The 20500-nt window shown below is 38.6% G+C and overlaps 1 protein-coding gene across 4 annotated transcripts in view; it reads left to right on the forward strand.

Annotated features, from left to right (window-relative positions):
* ubr3 (ubiquitin protein ligase E3 component n-recognin 3) overlaps positions 1 to 20500 on the forward strand; it is a 311396-nt gene that overhangs the window by 249326 nt on the left and 41570 nt on the right. For all 4 annotated transcript variants that reach the window (XM_048535342.2, XM_048535343.2, XM_048535344.2 and 1 more), the window contains 3 exons: positions 5034 to 5139; positions 7660 to 7760; positions 15379 to 15500. In XM_048535342.2, the coding sequence (XP_048391299.1) occupies positions 5034 to 5139; positions 7660 to 7760; positions 15379 to 15500 (329 nt within the window). The remainder of the gene's footprint in view (positions 1 to 5033; positions 5140 to 7659; positions 7761 to 15378; positions 15501 to 20500) is intronic.

The raw sequence follows: 20500 nt of genomic DNA on the forward strand, positions 1-20500 counted from the left end.
CCCAGGTTTGATTCCAGCCTTATGTGACCCTGTGGAATTTGTACATTCTCCCTGTGTCTGAGTGAGTTTTCACTGGGTGCTCCAGTTTCCTGAGTCTACAGCTGTGCAGGTGGGTTGGCCATGCTAAATTGTCCATAATGTTCAGGCATGTGTAGGTTGGGCATATTGGCTATGGGGAATGCCCGGATTGGAGTAGAGGAGTGGGTCTGGATGGGATGGTCTTCAGAAGGCCTCTGTGGACTTGTTGGTCTAAATGGCCTGTTTCCACACTTTTGGGATTCTATGATTCTATGACCAGAGGGCAAAGTCTCAGAATAAGACATCACTTATTTAGGACTGAGATGAGGAAGAATTTATTGTCTATTTGCTGAGGGTAATTAATGTGTGGAATTCTTTACTCGTGAAGCTGTCAAGACTGGGCAATTAAGTATATTAATGACTGCAATAGTCTGATTTTGAATCAGTAAGGTCATTGTTTTAAGATAAGGGGTAGCAGATTTAAGATAGAGATGAGGCGAAATGGAGAGCAGACAGGAAAGTGAAGTTGAGGCCAAGATGTGATCAACCATGTTCATATTGAATGGCGGAGCAGGCTCAAGGGGATAAATTACATATTCATGCTCCTAGATCTTAAGATTTTTTTGTCAAGGATTTTGAGAAAAAATGCATAAAAGCATGAGCTGGGTCTTAACAAACAAGCCATGATATCATTGAATAGTGGAGAAGATACGACTGGCTGAATGGCATGCTTCTGTTCCTAACCTGATGATCTAATTAATCTCTACAACTCAAAGTACAAGGGCAACAGATTTTAAAAAATCAATCATGGGATGAGGTCAGTGCTAACTGGACCAGCATTTATTGTCCATCCTTAGCTGTCCTTGTGTAGGTGATGGTGAATAGTTACAGTCCATGTTCTCGAGATTAGAGTCACAATACCATTAGGGAGGGAGTTCAAAAGGAATGGAGTCTTAAAAATAGAGTAAAATTAGAATACCAGTTAAACCAATCAACTAACTGGAATACTGTGAACATTTTTAATCCCTTTACTTCCAAAGGATGGAATATGGCTTGGAGCAGAACTAATAGGTGATGTTCCAAGTATCTGCTGCTCTTAAAGGTAGAAGTGTTTGTGGTTTGGAAAATGCTGACAAAGGTGCCTCCAAGCCACATATCATCCTAACTTGGAAGTATATTGCAGTTCCTTCATTCTCACTAAGTCAAAAATCCAGGAATCACTTCCTAACTGCTCTTTGGTTGTTTCTACACTCCAAGAACTGCAGCAGTTCAAGAAGGCAGTTCATAACCAACCATCTGCTTCAGAATAATTGGGGATGGACAAATAAATACTGGGATAATCAGCGACACCCACATCCCACAAAAAGACACAGTAAAGGGAAAAAAAGTTGGCTTGAGTCGTCTGAACAGCACATTTGTTGCTGCTGTGTGCAAAGATTCAGCTAATCTGATGCTACCTACTACTTCTGTATCTTCCAACTACATTTGCCAAAGAAACATGCAACAGGATGTTTTCTCAGATGCTTCATCAGCAGAATAAGGGGTACAAAGGACATTCCATCTCCTGCTTAAATGATTTTATTCACGTACAATAAAAAAAATGCATTTAAGTTCGATCACTTTAATTCATGAAGATTGCACACAACATTTTTGAATTGCACTATAGAGCTGATAATCGCTGTTTAGTTAGATGTCAAATGCTTTGCAAAAATGCTGGAAATTTGCTCAGGTATTCGCTCAACTGATTACAATATTTTCAGAGAATTGGCCAAAATAATGTTTGCTCATCCCTTACCATTTGTTTGAGATATCCCTTGGTGGAAATTCCTGATATGGCTATCAACTAATCTTGGTCTTGAGCTAAAATATGTTTGTGTGAATAACATGATCAAATGTTCAGCTCAGTCATTTGTACTGTTCCCTCACACTTTGAATCCATGTTACAATTTTAAGATACAATCACTTTCTATTTACAGTTGAACAACATGCAATCTGAATGTAAAAACCAGTATACTGTTTTTTATGTATTATATGAAACACTACTTAATCTTTGGTTGCAAATAATTCTTCTCCACTGTTGCAATAAATCTGCCAGTTTGTGTCTCTGCATTGTTACTACCTGACCTATAACAATAGCATCTGCCTTTCAGACTTCAATTGGCATGAGTCTCCACCTTTTGAACAAATTTTAACTAAATAGACTGTGCTGATTTTGCCCAATTTAAATAAGTAAACTGAAAGTAGCTAGCATAGACCGAGATGTTCCAAGTGATCTGGCAGACTTAAAAGTAGATAAACTTCTAGGGCCAGATGAAATGTATCCTACACTTTTGAATGAGGCAAGGGGGGAAATAACTTGGACATTGACAATAATTTTCAGTTCCTCCCTGGCCTCAGGAGAGGTGTCAGAGGACTGGTGGACAGCCAGTGCAGCAGTGTTATTCAAGAAGGGAGCTGGAAATAAATCAGGAAACGAAAGACCAATCAGTCTAATCTCGGTAGTCAGGAAACTGTTCGAAGCAATTCTGAGGGACATAATTAATTTACATTTGGAAAGGCAGGGATTAATCAAAATTAGTCAACTTGATTTTGTAAAGGGGAGGCCATATCTGATCAACTTGATTGAAGATGTAACCAAGTGTGTAGGTGAACACAATGCTTTCAACATTGTCTACTTGGACTTCAGCAATGCTTTTGATAAGATCCCACATCGGAGATTGATTACAAAGATAAGAGCCAATGGAGTTCAAGGAAATATGATAAATTGGATATAGAGCTAGCTGACTGGCAGGAGGCAGAGAGGTGTTGAGGGGTGTTTCTGAGACTAGAAACTGTATCTTCTGGGGAGCCACAGGGATCAATTTCGGGGCTGTTGTTGTTTGTATTAAATATAAACAATTGATAAATGGACGAGGGTTGTTCACTAAGTTTGTGAATGATATAAAGTTTGGTGGGATGATTATTAATGAAGAGGATGCCTTAGATTAAGGAAGATACAGATGGGTGATCAGTGGTAAGTGGCATTCAATCTGGATGAGTGTAAGCTGATGCACTTGGGCAGGACAAACAACGCAAGGGCATATGTGGTGAACGATAGGACCCTGGAAATCACTGAGGATCAGAGGGACTTTGGTGTCCATGTCCACTGATCTCTTCAGGTCGTGGAGCATGTAGATCAAGTGGTTAAGAAGGCATACGGGATACTTGCCTTTATTAGATGAGGCATTGGATTAAAGAGGAGGAAAATTATGCTGAAACTGTATAAAATGTTTGTTAGGCCACAGTTAGAATATTGTGTGCAGTTTTGGAATCCACGTTATAGGAAGAATGATTGCACTGGAAAGGGTGCAGAGGAGGTTCACTTGGATGTTGCCTGAACTGGAGAGCTTATGATGAGGAATTGAATAGACTGGGGTTGTTGTCCATGGAGCAGAGGAGACTGAGGGGATACATGATTGAGATGTATAAAACTGAGGGGAAAAGACAGGAAGAACCTTATCTCCTTGGTAGAGGGGTCAGTGATCAGGTGGCATAGATTTAAGGCAAAGATCAGGATGTTTTGACGGTAAGTGAGGAAAATATTTTTCATGTAGAGGTTGGTGAGAATCAGGAACTCCCTGCCTGTAAGGGTGGTAGAGGCAAAACGCTGTAACATTTAAGAAGTATTTAGATGTACGCTTGTGATGCCATGGCACTTGTGGTGTGCCTTATTTCTCTACAGAGTATTGTTCGAAAGCATCATAATTGGAATTGCAAGATAATAAAATGTGAGGCTGGATGAACACAGCAGGCCAAGCAGCATCTCAGGAGCACAAAAGCTGACGTTTCGGGCCTAGACCCTTCATCAGAGAGGGGGATGGGGAGAGGGAACTGGAATAAATAGGGAAGAGGGGGAGGCGGACCGAAGATGGAGAGTAAAGAAGATAGGTGGAGAGAGTGTAGGTGGGGAGGTAGGGAGGGGATAGGTCAGTCCAGGGAAGACGGACAGGTCAAGGAGGTGGGATGAGGTTAGTAGGTAGATGGGGGTGCGGCTTGGGGTGGGAGGAAGGGATGGGTGAGAGGAAGAACCGGTTAGGGAGGCAGAGACAGGTTGGACTGGTTTTGGGATGTAGTGGGTCGGGGGGAAGAGCTGGGCTGGTTGTGTGGTGCAGTGGGGGGAGGGGACGAACTGGGCTGGTTGAGGGATGCAGTAGGAGAAGGGGAGATTTTGAAACTGGTGAAGTCCACATTGATACCATATGGCTGCAGGGTTCCCAGGCGGAATATGAGTTGCTGTTCCTGCAACCTTCGGGTGGCATCATTGTGGCAGTGCAGGAGGCCCATGATGGACATGTCATCTAGAGAATGGGAGGGGGAGTGGAAATGGTTTGCGACTGGGAGGTGCAGTTGTTTGTTGCGAACTGAGCGGAGGTGTTCTGCAAAGCGGTCCCCAAGCCTCCGCTTGTAATTGGAATAGCAATTATTCTGACCAATTTTAGATTTTCATGCTTGCACACAGTAATTTTCTCAATACTAAGAGAAGGAGTTTATCTACTTTTGAGTCTGCCAGATCACTTGGAACATCTCGGTCTATGCTAGCTACTTTCAGTTTACTTATTTAAATTGGGCAAAATCAGCACAGTCTACTTAGTTAAAATTTGTTCAAAAGCAGGAGACTCCTGGGCCCAAGTGCTGAAAATGGGATTGGAAGAGTTAGGTGGTTGTTTAAAACTGGCACAGCCTTGATCGACTAAATGGCCTTTTTCTGTGCTGTAGACCTGAATAACCCCCAACTAATATGTGTCGATGTGTTTACCAATGAAATTGATACTCAAAAAAACACAATTGGAAAAACTCACTGTTACTGCAACCAATAGTAATGAAATTGTAAATACAGCAAGCCCCCACAAATACATGTTTATCTGCTAATCAAATACATTTTGTACATTAATAGAACTTCTGTAGAATAAGAATAATTCCTTCTTTGAGAATATGAAGAAATTGAGATCACGGAATACTTTTTTTTTGTATTTTAGACCAGTTGTTGCATGTGTTAGCCATGCATATGCGCCTTTTTAGAATTGATTCTGCGTATAATCCCTGGACACGACTTACACGACTAACACAGGTTTTGGATTATGGGTAAGTCATTCATTTACAATTATTTCCTCTTGTTTTGCATGGTTACAACAGAATAATCAGATTAATTCCTCAGGATGTTTCTCTGGACACCCTAGTTGGAAGAGCATTTTACTCCAACTAATAGCCAGTCAATCTCCCATGCCATTAACTGTGGTAATTCAGAATATAGTTAGACATTTATCTGTCTCTGATCTGTATGCATGGCTACTTTGATCCATCTCTTACTTCCAGAACACACTCCCCCTCACCTCTCTATTCTGTTAACTTCTCCAGCACCTCCCTAATCCATGCTTTTGCCTCCCTTATCTGTACTCCAATCTATTCTATCTCTCTCTGTCGTCTCTCTGATCGACAAGGTCTCCCTTCTCTGTCTGTCCCCAAAACTAAATTAAAGTAAATTAAGTAAATACATTGTTCCAAATAGGTAAAATATATATAGAACTATGAACAAGATAAAGACAAATTGTGTTAAGGATTAAATATGCCCTTAATCTAACCAGCACATTGATCGACCTTTGATAAGATGTTCGCATAGGAGGCTGCTAAATAAAAACTGAGACCATGGTGTTTGGGACAAGGTACTGGAATGGATCGGTTTGGCTGCCTGGCAGATGGGGATGAAGGGATCTTTCTTAGGATGGCAGCTATTGACAAGTGGTGATCAGCAGGTATCAGTATTAGGACAACAACTACACATAGCAAACTGGATGAAGGAACTGTGAGGGTATTGTTGATAAGTTTGCAGATGACACAAATACAGTGGAGGGGCAGATAATGTTGAGGAATCTCATCTCCCTTCTAAATCTCTGTCTCTCTGTGTCTCTCTCCCTTCTGTCTGCTTTCTGCACTCTGTCACTCGCCTCTCTTTCTCGCTTTCTGTCAAGACCCTTTTGGCATTAGCTGTTAGTGGCAGATAGCACTATAAAAGAAATCTGGAAGGAGATGCAGCCAACTTAAAAATAAAACCCTCCAGCAGAGGAGAGTAATAGAGTTCTTGAGGTGTAAGTGCAAAGGTTGAAAATAATTGCCTCAAATTGAGGTAGATATCAAAGCACTGAAGCCTGTTGCAGATTTAGAAAGTAGAATGTACCTGATATTTGACTCTGCACACCAAATCAATGCATGAGACTTCATTTGAAGGTAAGAAATGTGAGCCTTGCAGAATGTTGAGAAGCACATTGTGCAGAAGGTGAAAGAACATAAATGTTGCAGATCGTGCAAAACATACACAATGCCTGTCGAGATGTAACAGAGCAAGTTTGCTGATATGTTTATGAAAGTAAAGCAGGACTGAATTTGATGTGTTTCTGTGCTAGACCTGTTTTTCTTTTTCTGGTTTTTGCTTTTTATTTTTTCTTTAATGGTTTACATCATAAGCACCTCTTGTGAAACAGAAAGAAACCTATGAAACAGTATGGATTTGTGTGAAATTAAGGTTATTAAATAACTGATCCAATATGTAATTTAATAAAGTTTATGAAAAGCTGTTTAATGGGAGAAAAATAGTCATAAATCTCAAAATTTGCTAACACTTTAAGTTGATCATGGGAATGTCATGAAATTCTACATTTTATTCAGGGTGCACGATTTTCTTTCTATAAATCCACACACATGCATCTCATTCTTGATGCTTCTTGTTACCCCATGCTGCGCTTCTGCCCCCACTGCACCCCATGCCTCTGGTGGCCCTCTGCTTGTCCCTGTATCTCTTGCAACTGTCCCCAACTCATGCACCCTTCGCATCTCCCACCCCTGCAACTCCTTACCTCTACCCTTTCCGTCTCATCCCTCCTTGTTCTGCCACGTTTATCTCTGCATTTTCCTCTCCTAATGAAATTAACAATGTGGCACGTTTCCAGAGAAGACCTTTTAGCTGGTTTACATCAAATAAGTTGGTAACAGTTTGTTGTCAGGGTATGATATTGAGAATTTTTCTACATCAATTTTTCTGAAAAGCAAGCAAAAACCCTAATAACCACTTTGCCACTTCCAAAGTGGTAAGATCTGAGATGTTTACGCTGGTTTGTGATGCCAACTGCTCAATCAGTTAAGCCACTTCTTAACTTCACTAATTTGGGAGTTCATCATTGACTTAAATCTGATATTAGAATACCATTCTTGTGTAGATTTAGATAACTAATGAAGGGTTTCTAAATCCCATGGACAATTCAGTAGGAGAGGAAGTATCTTTTAACGTTTGCACCTTATTATTTGGAGTAAGGTAAACGGCTTTATTTCATCATTGTGACTAAACCAGAAATTATTGTGAAGTTATCATGTTTGTAGGCTACTTTGTTTCCCTGGGTTTGTCTCGCATGTGGAAAATAATTTCTTTCAATCTCGGCTCAGCTGCATAATGGAATTAATTTGAAACAGATCAAATCCAGATGAATTCTGAAAAATACAATAACTGGGCAAGAGTGGTTGAGATTCATAATGCGAACACACAATAGATCAGTTGTCATAAAACACCCTTTTAACTGGCTGCCTTTTGTGTAACTATTTAATTTCTACTTTCAGAATATGTGATGATGAGAAACCAGAGGTACCATTATTGTACCGGGATGTTTCATCTCTCTTGCTCATTCTTGTTTTAACTATGCCACAAGAATTACACAAGGGTAAGTTTTTAATTTTTACATCTTTGCAGTTTTGCATAGACCTTTTAGTGGACATTTTTGTAAGATCAGATACACTGTCACCAAATCTTGAGTGTAACAATCAATTAGAGCATGCTTTTCTTGTGGCAAATTAATGATACTTTATCTACATGCACAACTCTGCACTGAAAAGATTTTTAGTAGGAGCTTGGCATACTTATCAGTATTGTCTGTTCCTTTACCTTGTTATCAGCTTGCTAATACAAAAAGGACACGAGGCGTAGAAAGCCGTTTTTTTTATTAGTGAAATAATGTCCTTTCAATGACCTTCATCTGTTAACAGTATTGTGATCTGAGTGATCCTTCAATCTTAGCTCAGTGCCTGAGGGATAAAGATAGCAATTTGCATTGAATTTTAGCAGTCACAATTGCAGCAATCATGTATAATAAGAGACTGTACACAAAATAAATGATAATTACAGTAGTGCTTACTGGATGCAACATGTAATGTCAACACACTGCCTGAGGGTGAGAAGAATGTGTGATGAATACCAACTCACAAACATCTTTGGTTATAGTTATCAAATCTGAAAGGATCTGTTTGATTTATTTTAAACAGTAAACTAAAATTGGAAACTCCCGTGGATAAAAAATAGTTCCTAATTTGAAAGAAATCTGCTACATATGTTGAATTTGCATGTGGGTAGATATTGAATAAAATTGTATCATGCGAATGAAATAATCAAATAGTTAGTTTATTTGGAAGCAAAAATTGGCATTTGGCAGATGGGAACTTGACAATTCTTTTTCCCCTTACTGGAATCACGGGAGTTACATTGCCTTGTTCGTAGATGGATGAGAATTGGTATTTTTTTTTCCCCAATCCTGCATTGATTAAACCAAGGTAAATGCTGCTTCACCGTTCATTCAGTGAAAGAAAATTGATCTGATCCCATCACAAAGCAGCACAGCTGCAAATTGAGTGTTTTATTTGAAAAAGGACTTCTTTATGGAGGTCAGAACATTTGTTGGCTCTAAAGCATGAATGTTGATGGGGTGTGGAGTAGTTGGAGAGGTGGAAAATGGGAGAATAATCGAATGAGTAAACAAAAAAGAAAGCCTTAGTAAACTGTCTGCGAACGTGTCGTATGCCTAACTGCACTTTTTGTGTAACTGTAATAATGGTAGATGCACTGTCATCAGAATCGGGTGATACTCACTTAGAATGTTTGAAACATGTTTGATGGAGGGAAGTCAGTGAAGTAGAACTCACAACTTCACTTGACCTTTTGCCTGAACTGAGAAGAGGAAACACAAAGTTCAACTACAGACCAAAAGTCTGGAATGTAGGATTAAAACGTTTAAATAATTGGAAGATGATTTTTATGAATATGTTATCTTGGTTGGGAGACCCAAATGAAACAGATGAACTTCATTGAAAATAAATCTTCATGTCATGAAAGGCTTTTGATATCATGACACTATATTTGCACAGTTGAAGTACTTAGACCGTTAGATTTATATTCAAACTCTTCATTCAGATTAAAATGATAACTTACAGGAGAGTGAATGTTGGCAGTGTTAAGCTACGTCAAACATTTCTTAGTAGAAAGCAATCAAAGAACAATTTTATAAAGACCTTTCCAGACTTCATGATATCTTGAAGTGCTTAATGGACAGTTAAGTAATTTGGAAGTGTAGCTGGTGTTCTAGCGTGGGAAATATTGTTACCAATTTGCATACAGTAAAACCGTACAAACAGCAATATAATCATTTTTATGGAATTAATTGAGGGATACTTATTCGCCTGGACATTGGAAATGGGCCTCTGGTCTTTTTAGAAATAATCCCATAGGATCTATTATATCCACTCATGAAATCAGTTTGACCCTACTCCTCCATCTCATCTGAAAGATGGATATATTTATCTGCTAACATATGCTTTGCGGTGCAGCGACATTGCTTCTCGTGGACATTTTAGATTTATATTTATGCATGTTAGGCAAGACCCTGTTATCCCAAGTTTCTGTCTTGAATATTGTTGCACTTCTTAGTTGTTTTGAAACTTTAAAATTTTGTAAAAACTTTAGTATTGACCAAAGTTAAGAATGTCAAATGGAAATGGAACTTCTTTTGGTGCTCACAATTCAGAGATAGATTAAAGCTTTCTCTTCTCTCGGATATTGTCCTAATTTCAACGGAACATCCCCAACTATTTTGGTATTTCACACTAATTTTGAAAAGAAACTAGTGTTTTGAACTTTCAGGATGAGGTTTTCAATTTTGTATTACATTATCGATACTTTCTACTGTTAGATAATAGTTAATATAGAAGTTAATTTTTCTCAAGACACTGCCAGCTGAGAAAAAGGGGGTATCTTCATGCAGTCAGTCCAAACTGAATTTGATTGGAAGGTGAAAGGGCTGTATGCTTGATCCCTCACTGGTTCGACCTTAAAAAAAAATTAGGTTTTGAATAGCTAGGAACCGATACTAGTTGAAGTTAAAATATTGTAAGGAAAAATAAAACATAAAAGGGTTAAAAAGTGTGCCATTTAAGTAATAAAATAATTTTTTAAAAAAAAGTAAAATAATAAAACATAAACTTTTCCAAATATTTAGTTGAATCTTCTTTTTCCATTACTTGCAAATGACCTTCAGCTGATGCAATTTTGTTTCCTTTATAATTATTAGTATAAATCTTTGCGATCTGTCTGTATATTTGGTGTGTTAATATAGCCGCCAGTTGTGCAGAATACAAAATTCAATGGCAGTTGAGTGAAATATGTACCATCAGATCTAACAACAAACAGTTGTCTTTCAGTGGAGATAAAACGAGTGGGGTAACCCTTAAAACATGAATGCAAGCATATACAGATACTGTGTTGTTATAACGTTTGTATAAGGAAAAAATAATATTGGTCAGGTCCTAAAAAAATATATTTTTGTAAAGAGGGGTACAAGAGCTGCAGCATTAGCAGTAGCTTTTTCATTATACTGTGCTGAAGACAGCTTTAAAAAAATAATGTGCTGTTTTTATCTCGCCTCTATAATTTGAGGGATGTCACAGGATGTATGAACACCACCTCTGGAGCAGGTTTCAGAGAACACATTTGGAGGCAATGAAGTATGAACAGGCTGTCTCACTTCAAATTCTGTGACCTTGTTGCCATGGTGATGTGTCACACTGGCACAAATGCATACTGTGCCTCAAAAATAATGCGGTGTGCTAAAGATTTTGGGATGCACTAAGGTTATTCCATTGAACAAGACATGTCAAGTTAGGTAATATATAGTTGATAGAAACAATGTTAAAGTACAACTAGCTATCAGACAATATAATGCCCGTGTTAAAATTCGCATTCGCAATTTTCCTCTGTGGTGAGAATGCGTCGTCCTTTCGGTTATCCGATTTAGAGTGTTGCCATTCCTGGGTATTTTCTCTGTGGTTTGAAGGGTGAGGAGAATAGTGTTTTGATGACTTCAACATTTAATGACATGTTTCAGCATTTCAACAATTAAGTTGGTCTTACCGCCTTCTGCGAAGTGTAATGCGAAATTTCTCCATGAATCATCACTTGGAAACCAGATTCAATTTTTGGTAATCGTGTAAAATCTTAGTTAAATGCTTATTTTGGTATCAATTTATACTTGCATAATGAATTTCTCTGCTTGTTAAAGAGAGTGATATGCCTGATTTATTTCAAAGTGACATTTCCACTTACTGTTGTATGTTGCTGGCACTGAATTTTCACGGATCATGCATGGAACTAAGTAAAACTGATTTCTCTGATCAGTAATGGGTCGAGAACTAAACCTCACAAAAGCATTCGCTCTTTCCCTGGTCTTTCTTGAGGTATTCTTTTCTACCCATTTCTAATGCCCTATCTTTGAGATTACTAAATTGTCAATCATTTTTTGCTGTGGATTTCTCCAAAAGAAATGGATGATAGGTTTGTCATTTGAGGAGACTGGGCATGCATTCACTACAGTTTAGAAGAATGAAAGGGGATCTCACTGAAAATATCTACACAAAAATGTTGTTTACAGCACAGTATAACTGATAAGTAAGGGCCAATGCTGCCGCTCTTGTACCTGTCTTTACAACAATTTTTTTTGGAACAAAACAAAGTTGCTGGAAAAGCTCAGCAGGTCTGGCAGCATTTGTGAAGGAGAAAACAGAGTTAATGTTTCGGGTCCAGTGATCTGACCAATATTATTTTTTCCTTTATTTAAAAAAATTACCATAGCAATTTATTTATATATGCTTGCATCCATGTTTTAAGGATTAGCCAACTCTGACATGAGGGACAGTCTGGAGGCAGGAGTTATGTTTCCCTGGCCAGGGGTCCAGAACAAGGGCTCATGGTCTTAGCATATACAGTAGCCTATTTTGGACTGAGATGAGGAGAAATTTCTTCGAGGGCAGTAAACCTCTGGAATTCTCTACCACAAGGCTGTGGAGGTGAAGTTACTGAATATATTTAAGAAAGGAATAGATTTCTAGAGGCTAAAGATGTTGAAGAGTTATGGGGAGCAAGTGGGAATATGATGTTGATATATAGGATTGAAGTGCAGAGCAGGCTGGATGGGCTGAACATTTGCGATCGCTCCTATTTTCTATGTCTTTACATAGCAGTAATGCTTAGATTTGGTGAAGCAATATTTTAAATTAAGATCTTATTTTGCCAGGCTGACTCTTCCTCATTCATGAATATTACTTAGTTGGAAGCTGAATAACTGAATTTTATCGGCATTTATTTATAGCTTTATCACGACTTTGAGACATCTTTTTGATTGGCTTTTAAATAATCTCTTTTGAGCGTAGAGCAATACTATTTCAAATTAGTGACTGATGTTGCTATTACAGGAAATTGATTCATTCCTAGCTGGAAATGAGTCCATTGACTCATCACTGCTGTTCTGTCATGAAGACAATACCAGGAAACACTCTCTCTCTCCCTCATTACATTCATGATTTCTGCTCAACTCAAAACTAAACCTTAAATAATACATTGTATCTGTTGCCACAGCTTAACCCACATCAACATTTACTTTAACCTTTCTGCAATTGGAAACATTGTCCATGATTCCAAACTTAATTATTCTTGCTGGCATTTCAGCCTCCATATTTGCTGATATTTTAGATCAAAACAGATGACAATTTGATTGATTATAATCAGAGAAAATGGGAACTGCAGATACTGGAGAATCTGAGATAACACAGTGTGGAGCTGGATGAACACAGCAGGCCAAGCAGCATCTTAGGAGCACAAAAGCTGTCGTTTCGGGCCTGGACCCTTCATCCTGTTTAGGTCCAAAATGTCAGCTTTTGTGCTCCTAAGATGTTGCATGGCTTGCTTTGTTCATCCAGCTCCACACTTTGTTATCTATGATTGATTATAATGCCTGATTCTTTGTTTGAGTTGTCACATTTATTTTCTCTTTTCCCCAGAGTGCTTTTCAAATGTATGTTCAATTCCTTTTTGAAAATTATGTTTGACCCTCCACCCATTATTCTTTTGGGCAACACATTCCAGATAATCATATTCTGCAACATTTGTAAAAATAAACACCATTCTCCTCTTCTGATTATTATGCCAGTTATCTTGAATCTGTTTGTTCTGACTATCAAGCCTCTGCCAGTGGAAAGAGTTTCTCTCTATTTACTTTATCAAACACTTCATAATTTTGAATAGCCCTATTAAATCTTCCCTTCATCACTCTCTTTGAAGACCTTTCCCAGTTTTGCTAGTCAATTTGTCCCCCACACAGCATTCACATCCTGTCTTGCTTGTCCACTCTGCCTTCTCTCTGCACAGATGCTGCTAGACCTGCTCAGTTTTTCCAGTAATTTCTGTTTTTGTTTGTGATGTTTGCAGAATTTGTAGATCATTAAGGATGAAAGCCATGGTAAGCAAAACAGGATGAGAATGCTGTGTTGGGGACAAATTGACTAGCAAAACTGGGAAAGGTCTTCAAAGAGAGTGATAAAGGGAAGATTTAATAGGGCTATTCGAAATTATGAAGTGCTTGATACAGTAAGTAAAGAGAAACTCTTTCCACCAACAGAAGCTGGATAGTTAAAACAGAGATTCAGGTCCAGATTTCAAATATATTAACCGTTCTTTAATTTTCTTATCATTTTGTCAGATCTTACCATGACCTTGCTCCACTTTGCATCTGCAAGCCGTTAATACTGTGTTCCATGCTGCACCTATCTAAATCTGGCTTTTAGTGCATTTGGCTTGCCACCTTTTCTTCATAGCTGAGTGATCAACTATTTTGAACATTTTCCGAAACTTGCTTTCCTTCTCTTTCTTTTTTGAAACCTCTTTAAAACAGAGGAATATCAATCTAACTTTTCATCATTTCTTGAACTTTTCCCTTTGTGACCCACACCGCTGACAGCTGATGGTTGTTGTCAGTATGGTGTCTGCCATCCATTTACTAGATCCCAAATCTCTCAAGTGAACAATTGCAGATGGGTCATGGGAGGATGGGAATGAAGATCAAAGGCAGAGGGGGGAGTGATCCCTGCACCATTCAGGTGCTAGGTCCCTCAATTGGGCCTTTGAACAAGGGACAGCCTCCAAGAACTGGGACCATGCAATTTCCTCACTATGCACATGGTACGCCCACTGGGTAGATACCAGTGGGAGCTGGATTAGGCTCTTAAGTTGCATCAATTGCCCTTAAGTGCCTCAGTTGACGTAAAAATAGGATGACCATCCACAGGCCTTCCCCTTTGTGGAATTAATTGGGCAGAGGAGTGAAAGTAGCTTGATCCCTGCCTGCTACCCTTTTTCTGGTTGAATAACCCCCACCGCCACACTTGCCATGATGAATGGTATTAAATTCAAGCTAAGGAAAAGTTTTAGTCATCTCCCAAATATTAGTGTACAAAACGTACCCTTGCATCAACAAGAAGGATTGTTGTTTACTGAATGCAGAACTAGTCTGTACCATTCCGACAGGGTTGTACCTATATATTACTCTGATAATTATCTGCCATGACTACTTTATCCTATGCCAATTTATAGTCCCACCATTATTTGATGGCAGTTTAGGGATTGAGGATATACATCAGAGATATGGTTTATGGTACCACTGCAAAATCCAAGCGCAGCAAAGATGAAATTCAGAACCTGCTTTTCTCAGTATCAAGCTATGCCTGCCTCTGTGGGGTGTATAGAATATTCCTTGTTCCAGTTCTTCTCTGTGGTTAGGAGAGAAGAAGGAGGAGATGGAACTGATCTTGACACAGAAGATAGGTCCACCTATAAAATTCATCTGGAGAGATCAAACCAAATACTTACCGTCTCAGATGTCAATTAAATAAGTAATTTTCAACTGTCCAGTGTCCTACCTGTTGAACCTCTGCCTCAAGAGCATGAGACTTGTTTCAAAATCATGAATTCCACAGTATTCCTCCCTAGGTACTGTTTTGTATTTCAAAGGAACTACTGCAGTACTACACAACTTTTATTCACTGTTGTAGTGTGTGCTCCAGGTATATTTTGTGTATCCTTCAAGTTAATGTGTCTTTTCTATTACTTCAGTTTGTAATCAAGAACATTATACTATGCCAAAAGCACAGTGTCTAAAAGTTCACTTTAAACCATTTTTTGTTTAACAGAACATTTTACCTGCATTGTGAAAGTGCTGTATAATTTATTGTACACACAAGCAGTTGCAACACTTTCAGTTCGATTCAGCGAAGAGGAAAGAGCAGCTTGGAAGAATTCTGAAAAGCTCAAGGTTAGTATACTTACTTAGAATTCAATTATGTAAAAAGGTAGAATTTTACCTAAGGGTTTGATGTGTTACTTTCATTTGTAACGAAGTGCCGCTGTTTTCTTTAAGTAGTTCTCCTTTTAAGAAGTGTATAGCAAATACAAATGTATCTCACTTCCCTGAGTTTCAAAGACATGATAACTTGCATTAACATGTAACAACTTTACAGTATATAATCTACTTCAAAATTTACTTCTTAAAAATTTAGTTGTTGTCATTGGCCATTATTCATTTTGATTTATTACTGTCACATGCACTAAGCTACATTGAAAATTGTTGTCATGTATGCTTTGCAGGCAGATTGTACTATACAAGTGCATTAGTGTAACAGAACAGAGTGCAGGATGCAGTGTTATAGCTGCCGAGAAGATGCAGAGAGAGATCAACATTAACATTAAAGAGGTTCATTCAAAAGCCTGAAAAGAGCGGGGAAGAAGCTGTTCTTGAATCTGCTTGTATATGTATACAAACTTCCATATCTTCTGGCCGACGGAAGAGGTCAGACGAGAGAATAACTGGGGTAGGAGGGGTCTTGAATTATGTTGATTGTTTTCCCAATGCAGCAGGAAGAAAAGATGCAGTCACTTGATGGGGGGCTGAAGTGTGTAATGGATTGGGCTGTGTTCACAACAGTCTGTAGTTTCTTTCGGTCTTGGGAAGAGCAGTGGCTGTACCATGCTGTGTTGCGTCCAGATAGGATGCTTCCTATGGTGCATCTATAAAAATTTGTGTCTTTGGACATTCCAACTTTCCTTAGCCTCCTGAGGAAGGAGAGGCATTGCTGTGCTTCCTTGACTATAGTGTCAACGTGGGTGGACCGGAACAGATTGTTGGTGATCATGATTCCCTGGAACAGGATGCTCTTGACCATCTCCACCTGAGAACCATTGATGCAGGTGGGCATGCTCTCTACTTCGCTTACTGAAGTCAATGACCAGCTTCTTCATTTCATTGACATTGATGGAGAGATTGTTGTCTTTACACCATACCATTACTCTATGTCCTTCCTGTACTCTGTCTTTTGTTGTTTGAGATCTGACCTATAAAAGTGGTGTTGTCATCAAACTTGTAAAAGGAGTTGGTGCAGAATTTGGCCACACAGTCATGTGTGTATAAGGAGTACTGTAGGGGGCTGAGTATGCAGCCTTGCAGGTAACCATTGTTGAGGATTAATGTGGAGGAGGTGTTGTCACCTATTGTTACTGATTGATTGCAGTCTGTTGGTCAGCAAGTCAAGAATCCAATTGGGCAGTGGGAGCAGAGACCTAGGTCCCAGAGTTTTGTTTGGAATTATGGTGTTGAAGGCAAAGCTGTAGTCAGCAAGTAGGAGCCTAACGTAGGTATCCTTGTCTACATGTTCCAGGCATGAGTGTAGGGCTAAGGAGATGGTGTCTGTCATGGACCTATTGCCTTAGTTGGCGAATTGCAAGGGATCAAGGCAATCTGGGAGGCTGAAGTTGATGTGAGCAATGACCAACCTGTCGAAGCACTTCATTCTTATGGACGACAGAGCCACCGGGCAGTAGTCATTGAGGCACGTTGCATGATTTTCTATGGCAATGGGATGATGGTGGTCTTCAGAAGCAGAATACTCTTGCTATCTGGTCCACACAAGATCTGAGTCCACGGCTGGGGACTCCATCCAGGCAGGTTGCTTTCCGTGGGTACACCCTTAAGAAGGCCAATGTAACATCTGCAGCGGGAACTTGTGTAAAATATGATTGTTAGGAAAATCCTTGTAATTACTGAAAACGTATTATTAAAGTCAATATTTTAAAAAAAACAGGAGTGAGGAAATAAAATGCATCTTAAAGATTTTTTTGCTATTGGAGATGTGATTATGGTTTATAATATATTATCATCAGTTGGGAACTTTGCGGACATTCTCCAGATAGGAGTTTTTCTGTCGCTTCCCGAGACAATAAAAACAGGCTAATTGACTTTTCTCACTGAACTTCAGTGAGAAAACTCAGGACTTTTCCAGTTACTTTGAATACTATAAAGTTGCTAAACAGCACATAGGCTGGTATGAATCTTCCCTTCTCGGCTGAACCTGCATGTGGCCTCTGGCCATTTTCTAGGTATTAAAGGTTCAAGTTAGTAAATACTTCCAACTAATATCAGACTAGATAGTTATTTAGTCATTTAACTTAAACCATGATCTCTTGAAAATGCTATTTTGACTTGCTGCCTTAAAAAACTAGTTTCTAACCATTAGAAGAATAACAAGCTACCTTCACAGAACTGAAACCAAAGAACCCATTTCCCTCTAGAACTCAAGTTCCCAACTAATGATACTATATTATAAACCATAACCACACCTCCCAGAGAAAAAAAATCTTTAAGATGTATTTTTAATTCCTCACTCCTGTTTTTTAATGTTGACTTTAATAATACGTTTACAGTAAATACAAGGATTTTCCTAACAGTCATATTTTATGTATTTTGCTCATACCATTCAGTTTCTTTATATTTGCTTTGACAAGAATCTGTTGTAATATCGTCACTTCCTGCCCTTGTATGATTTTCAATCTAGTCAATTGAAGTTTTAAACTCCAGAGGAACAGTCTCATATTTTTCTTGGGTAATTAATCAAGGAAAGTAAAGAATTATAGTTTATACAAATAAGTGCCCACAGACCTGTCGTACATGTAGACTAAATATATTGTACAACCAACACTGGGCTCAGTATTATGTTTTCTACTGTCTATTTGAATGCATTACCCTTTCTAGAAAAATAACTGGCTGGTTTTTGGATCCTCATTTTGTCCTCCTTTAACAACATTACACTAATACTTACTGCTGCTGGCATCAACACAGTTGATCGTGCTTTGTTGACCTTGTTTGTAAGTTGGTGCATCTTTTCAGTCCAAAAGGCATGACTTTATTTGCATTGATAATGTCCATCCATTGTTATAAAAGTTGATATTCCTTTGGCTGATTTAGTTAATGGAACATGTTAAAATCCTTTAATGAGTCAATTTTTCTATACATCCATACTTTACTACTCCAATTGTGCAGTCAGATATGTACCACCTTTTTTACAGTATTGGCTTTGTGATTCTCAGTAGTCAAATATTGTGATCCATCCAGCTTTGGAACGATCACCAGGAAATGTACTCTATCTACTGTGATTCAGTTCAGTGTTACCATTTTAATATAGAGCTGGAGTCAGATTTCATAGAATTATAGAATTTCTACAGTGTAGAAACAGGCCATTTGGCCCAACAAGTCCACACTGCTTCTCCGAAGCGTATCCCACCCAGACCCATTCCCTACCCCCTCCATTTCCCATGTCTAACTCACCTAACCTAAATATCCCTGGACACTGTGGGCAATTTAGCATAGCCATTCTACCTACCCTGCACATCTTTAGACTGTGGGAGGAAACTGGAACACCTGGAGGAAACCACACAGACCTGGGGAGAATGTGCAAACTCCATGCAGACAGTCGCTTAAAGGTGGAATTGAACCCAGGTCCCTGGCGCCGCGAGGCAGCAGTGCTAACCATTGAGCTACCATACGACCCATTTTTCAACATAAGCATGATCTCTTTTCTCGTTTGAACTATTTTCTCTGCGTTTAAGCCTGTAACAATTTTGTTTTAAGGTTTACGTATCTCCAATATGAACATAATACATAGCCAAAGGCATTGTTCCAGATCTATTTACAATAATCAATAATAGCTTTTGTCATTGAATCATAGAATTCCTACAGTGCAGAAAGAGGCTATTCGCCCCCTTGAGTCTGCGTCAATCCTCCAAAGAGCATCCTACCCCCATCTATTCCCCATCTTTACCTGTAACCCCAAATTTACCATGGGCCAATCCACCTAACCTAGAATCTTTGGACCGTGAGAGGATCCTGAAGCACGTGGTGGAAACCCTTGCAAATGAGGGGAGAATGTGCAAACAGCACACAGATAGTCACCTGAATTGAAACTGGTTTCCTGGCTTTGTGAGGTAGCAGTGCTAACCACTTTGCCACCTGTGCTGCCCTAAGGAGTTTCCTGGGGTGTAAAGTATGTTAGCAAAAAACCATATAAAAAGTGATCAACCAACAGTGAGCACCAGTGCAGGTAGTGATATAAATAAACATTCTGTCCAACCTTTTAAGCACTTCTTTATTATCTAATCTCATAATTGGAAGGTGAACATTTGAATTTTCAATTTCAGGTGCATTCTGCAAGAGTTCTAATTTTTAAAAATTCTTTCCGATTTTTTTCACTATTGTAAACATGCTTTTGTTCTGACTGTCCATACTGCCAAGGTATCACTTTAACATATTAATGTGAAGCACTTCTGATTTTACTTTTCATCCTTTCTGAATTACTCACGAGCTGTTTCATACCACTGAGATACTTCTTGATTAGATAAGGTCCAGTGAACCTTACTTTTACTGGTTCCCAAGAGACAGCTAGCAATAATATCATTTTGTTTTCACCAACATTCGAAGCTTTGGTGTTTTTATCTGTGCTATTTTTAGTGGTTTGTGGGCACTTTTCAAATGTTTTTTAGCCAGGTAAAGACGATTAGATGTTCTCAGAATCTTGAAAAAAGTGTAGGCTGAGAGCTTTGTTTCAAAAATGCTCAATAAACATAATTACATGTTTGCTGTCAAAATTGCTTTAATAAAGATGTAATAATTGGTTAAAAGTCCATGTATGTCCACAAAACGTGAAATGAATTCCCCAATCCTTCAAAGCATGTGTCTTCCAATAAATTAAGTATGAAGCAATCTTGTGATATACCAAACTGTTCATTATTTCTTTTCTATTATATTTTTGCCATAATATTTCCCAAAGTACAATTTCAGGAAATCTGGTTTAAGGATCCATAATTTTATAAAGTTATTGATTCTGACCCCCAACTTTGGTGAAGTTCAATTAATGCAGAGTAGTTCTTTAAAGATAGTATCAGAATCAAGGTGCAGGGTAATTCATGATTGGAGTTTCCTACTGGCAG

This window comes from Stegostoma tigrinum, chromosome 7 (genome assembly GCF_030684315.1).
Source record: "Stegostoma tigrinum isolate sSteTig4 chromosome 7, sSteTig4.hap1, whole genome shotgun sequence".
Lineage (NCBI taxonomy): Eukaryota > Metazoa > Chordata > Chondrichthyes > Orectolobiformes > Stegostomatidae > Stegostoma > Stegostoma tigrinum.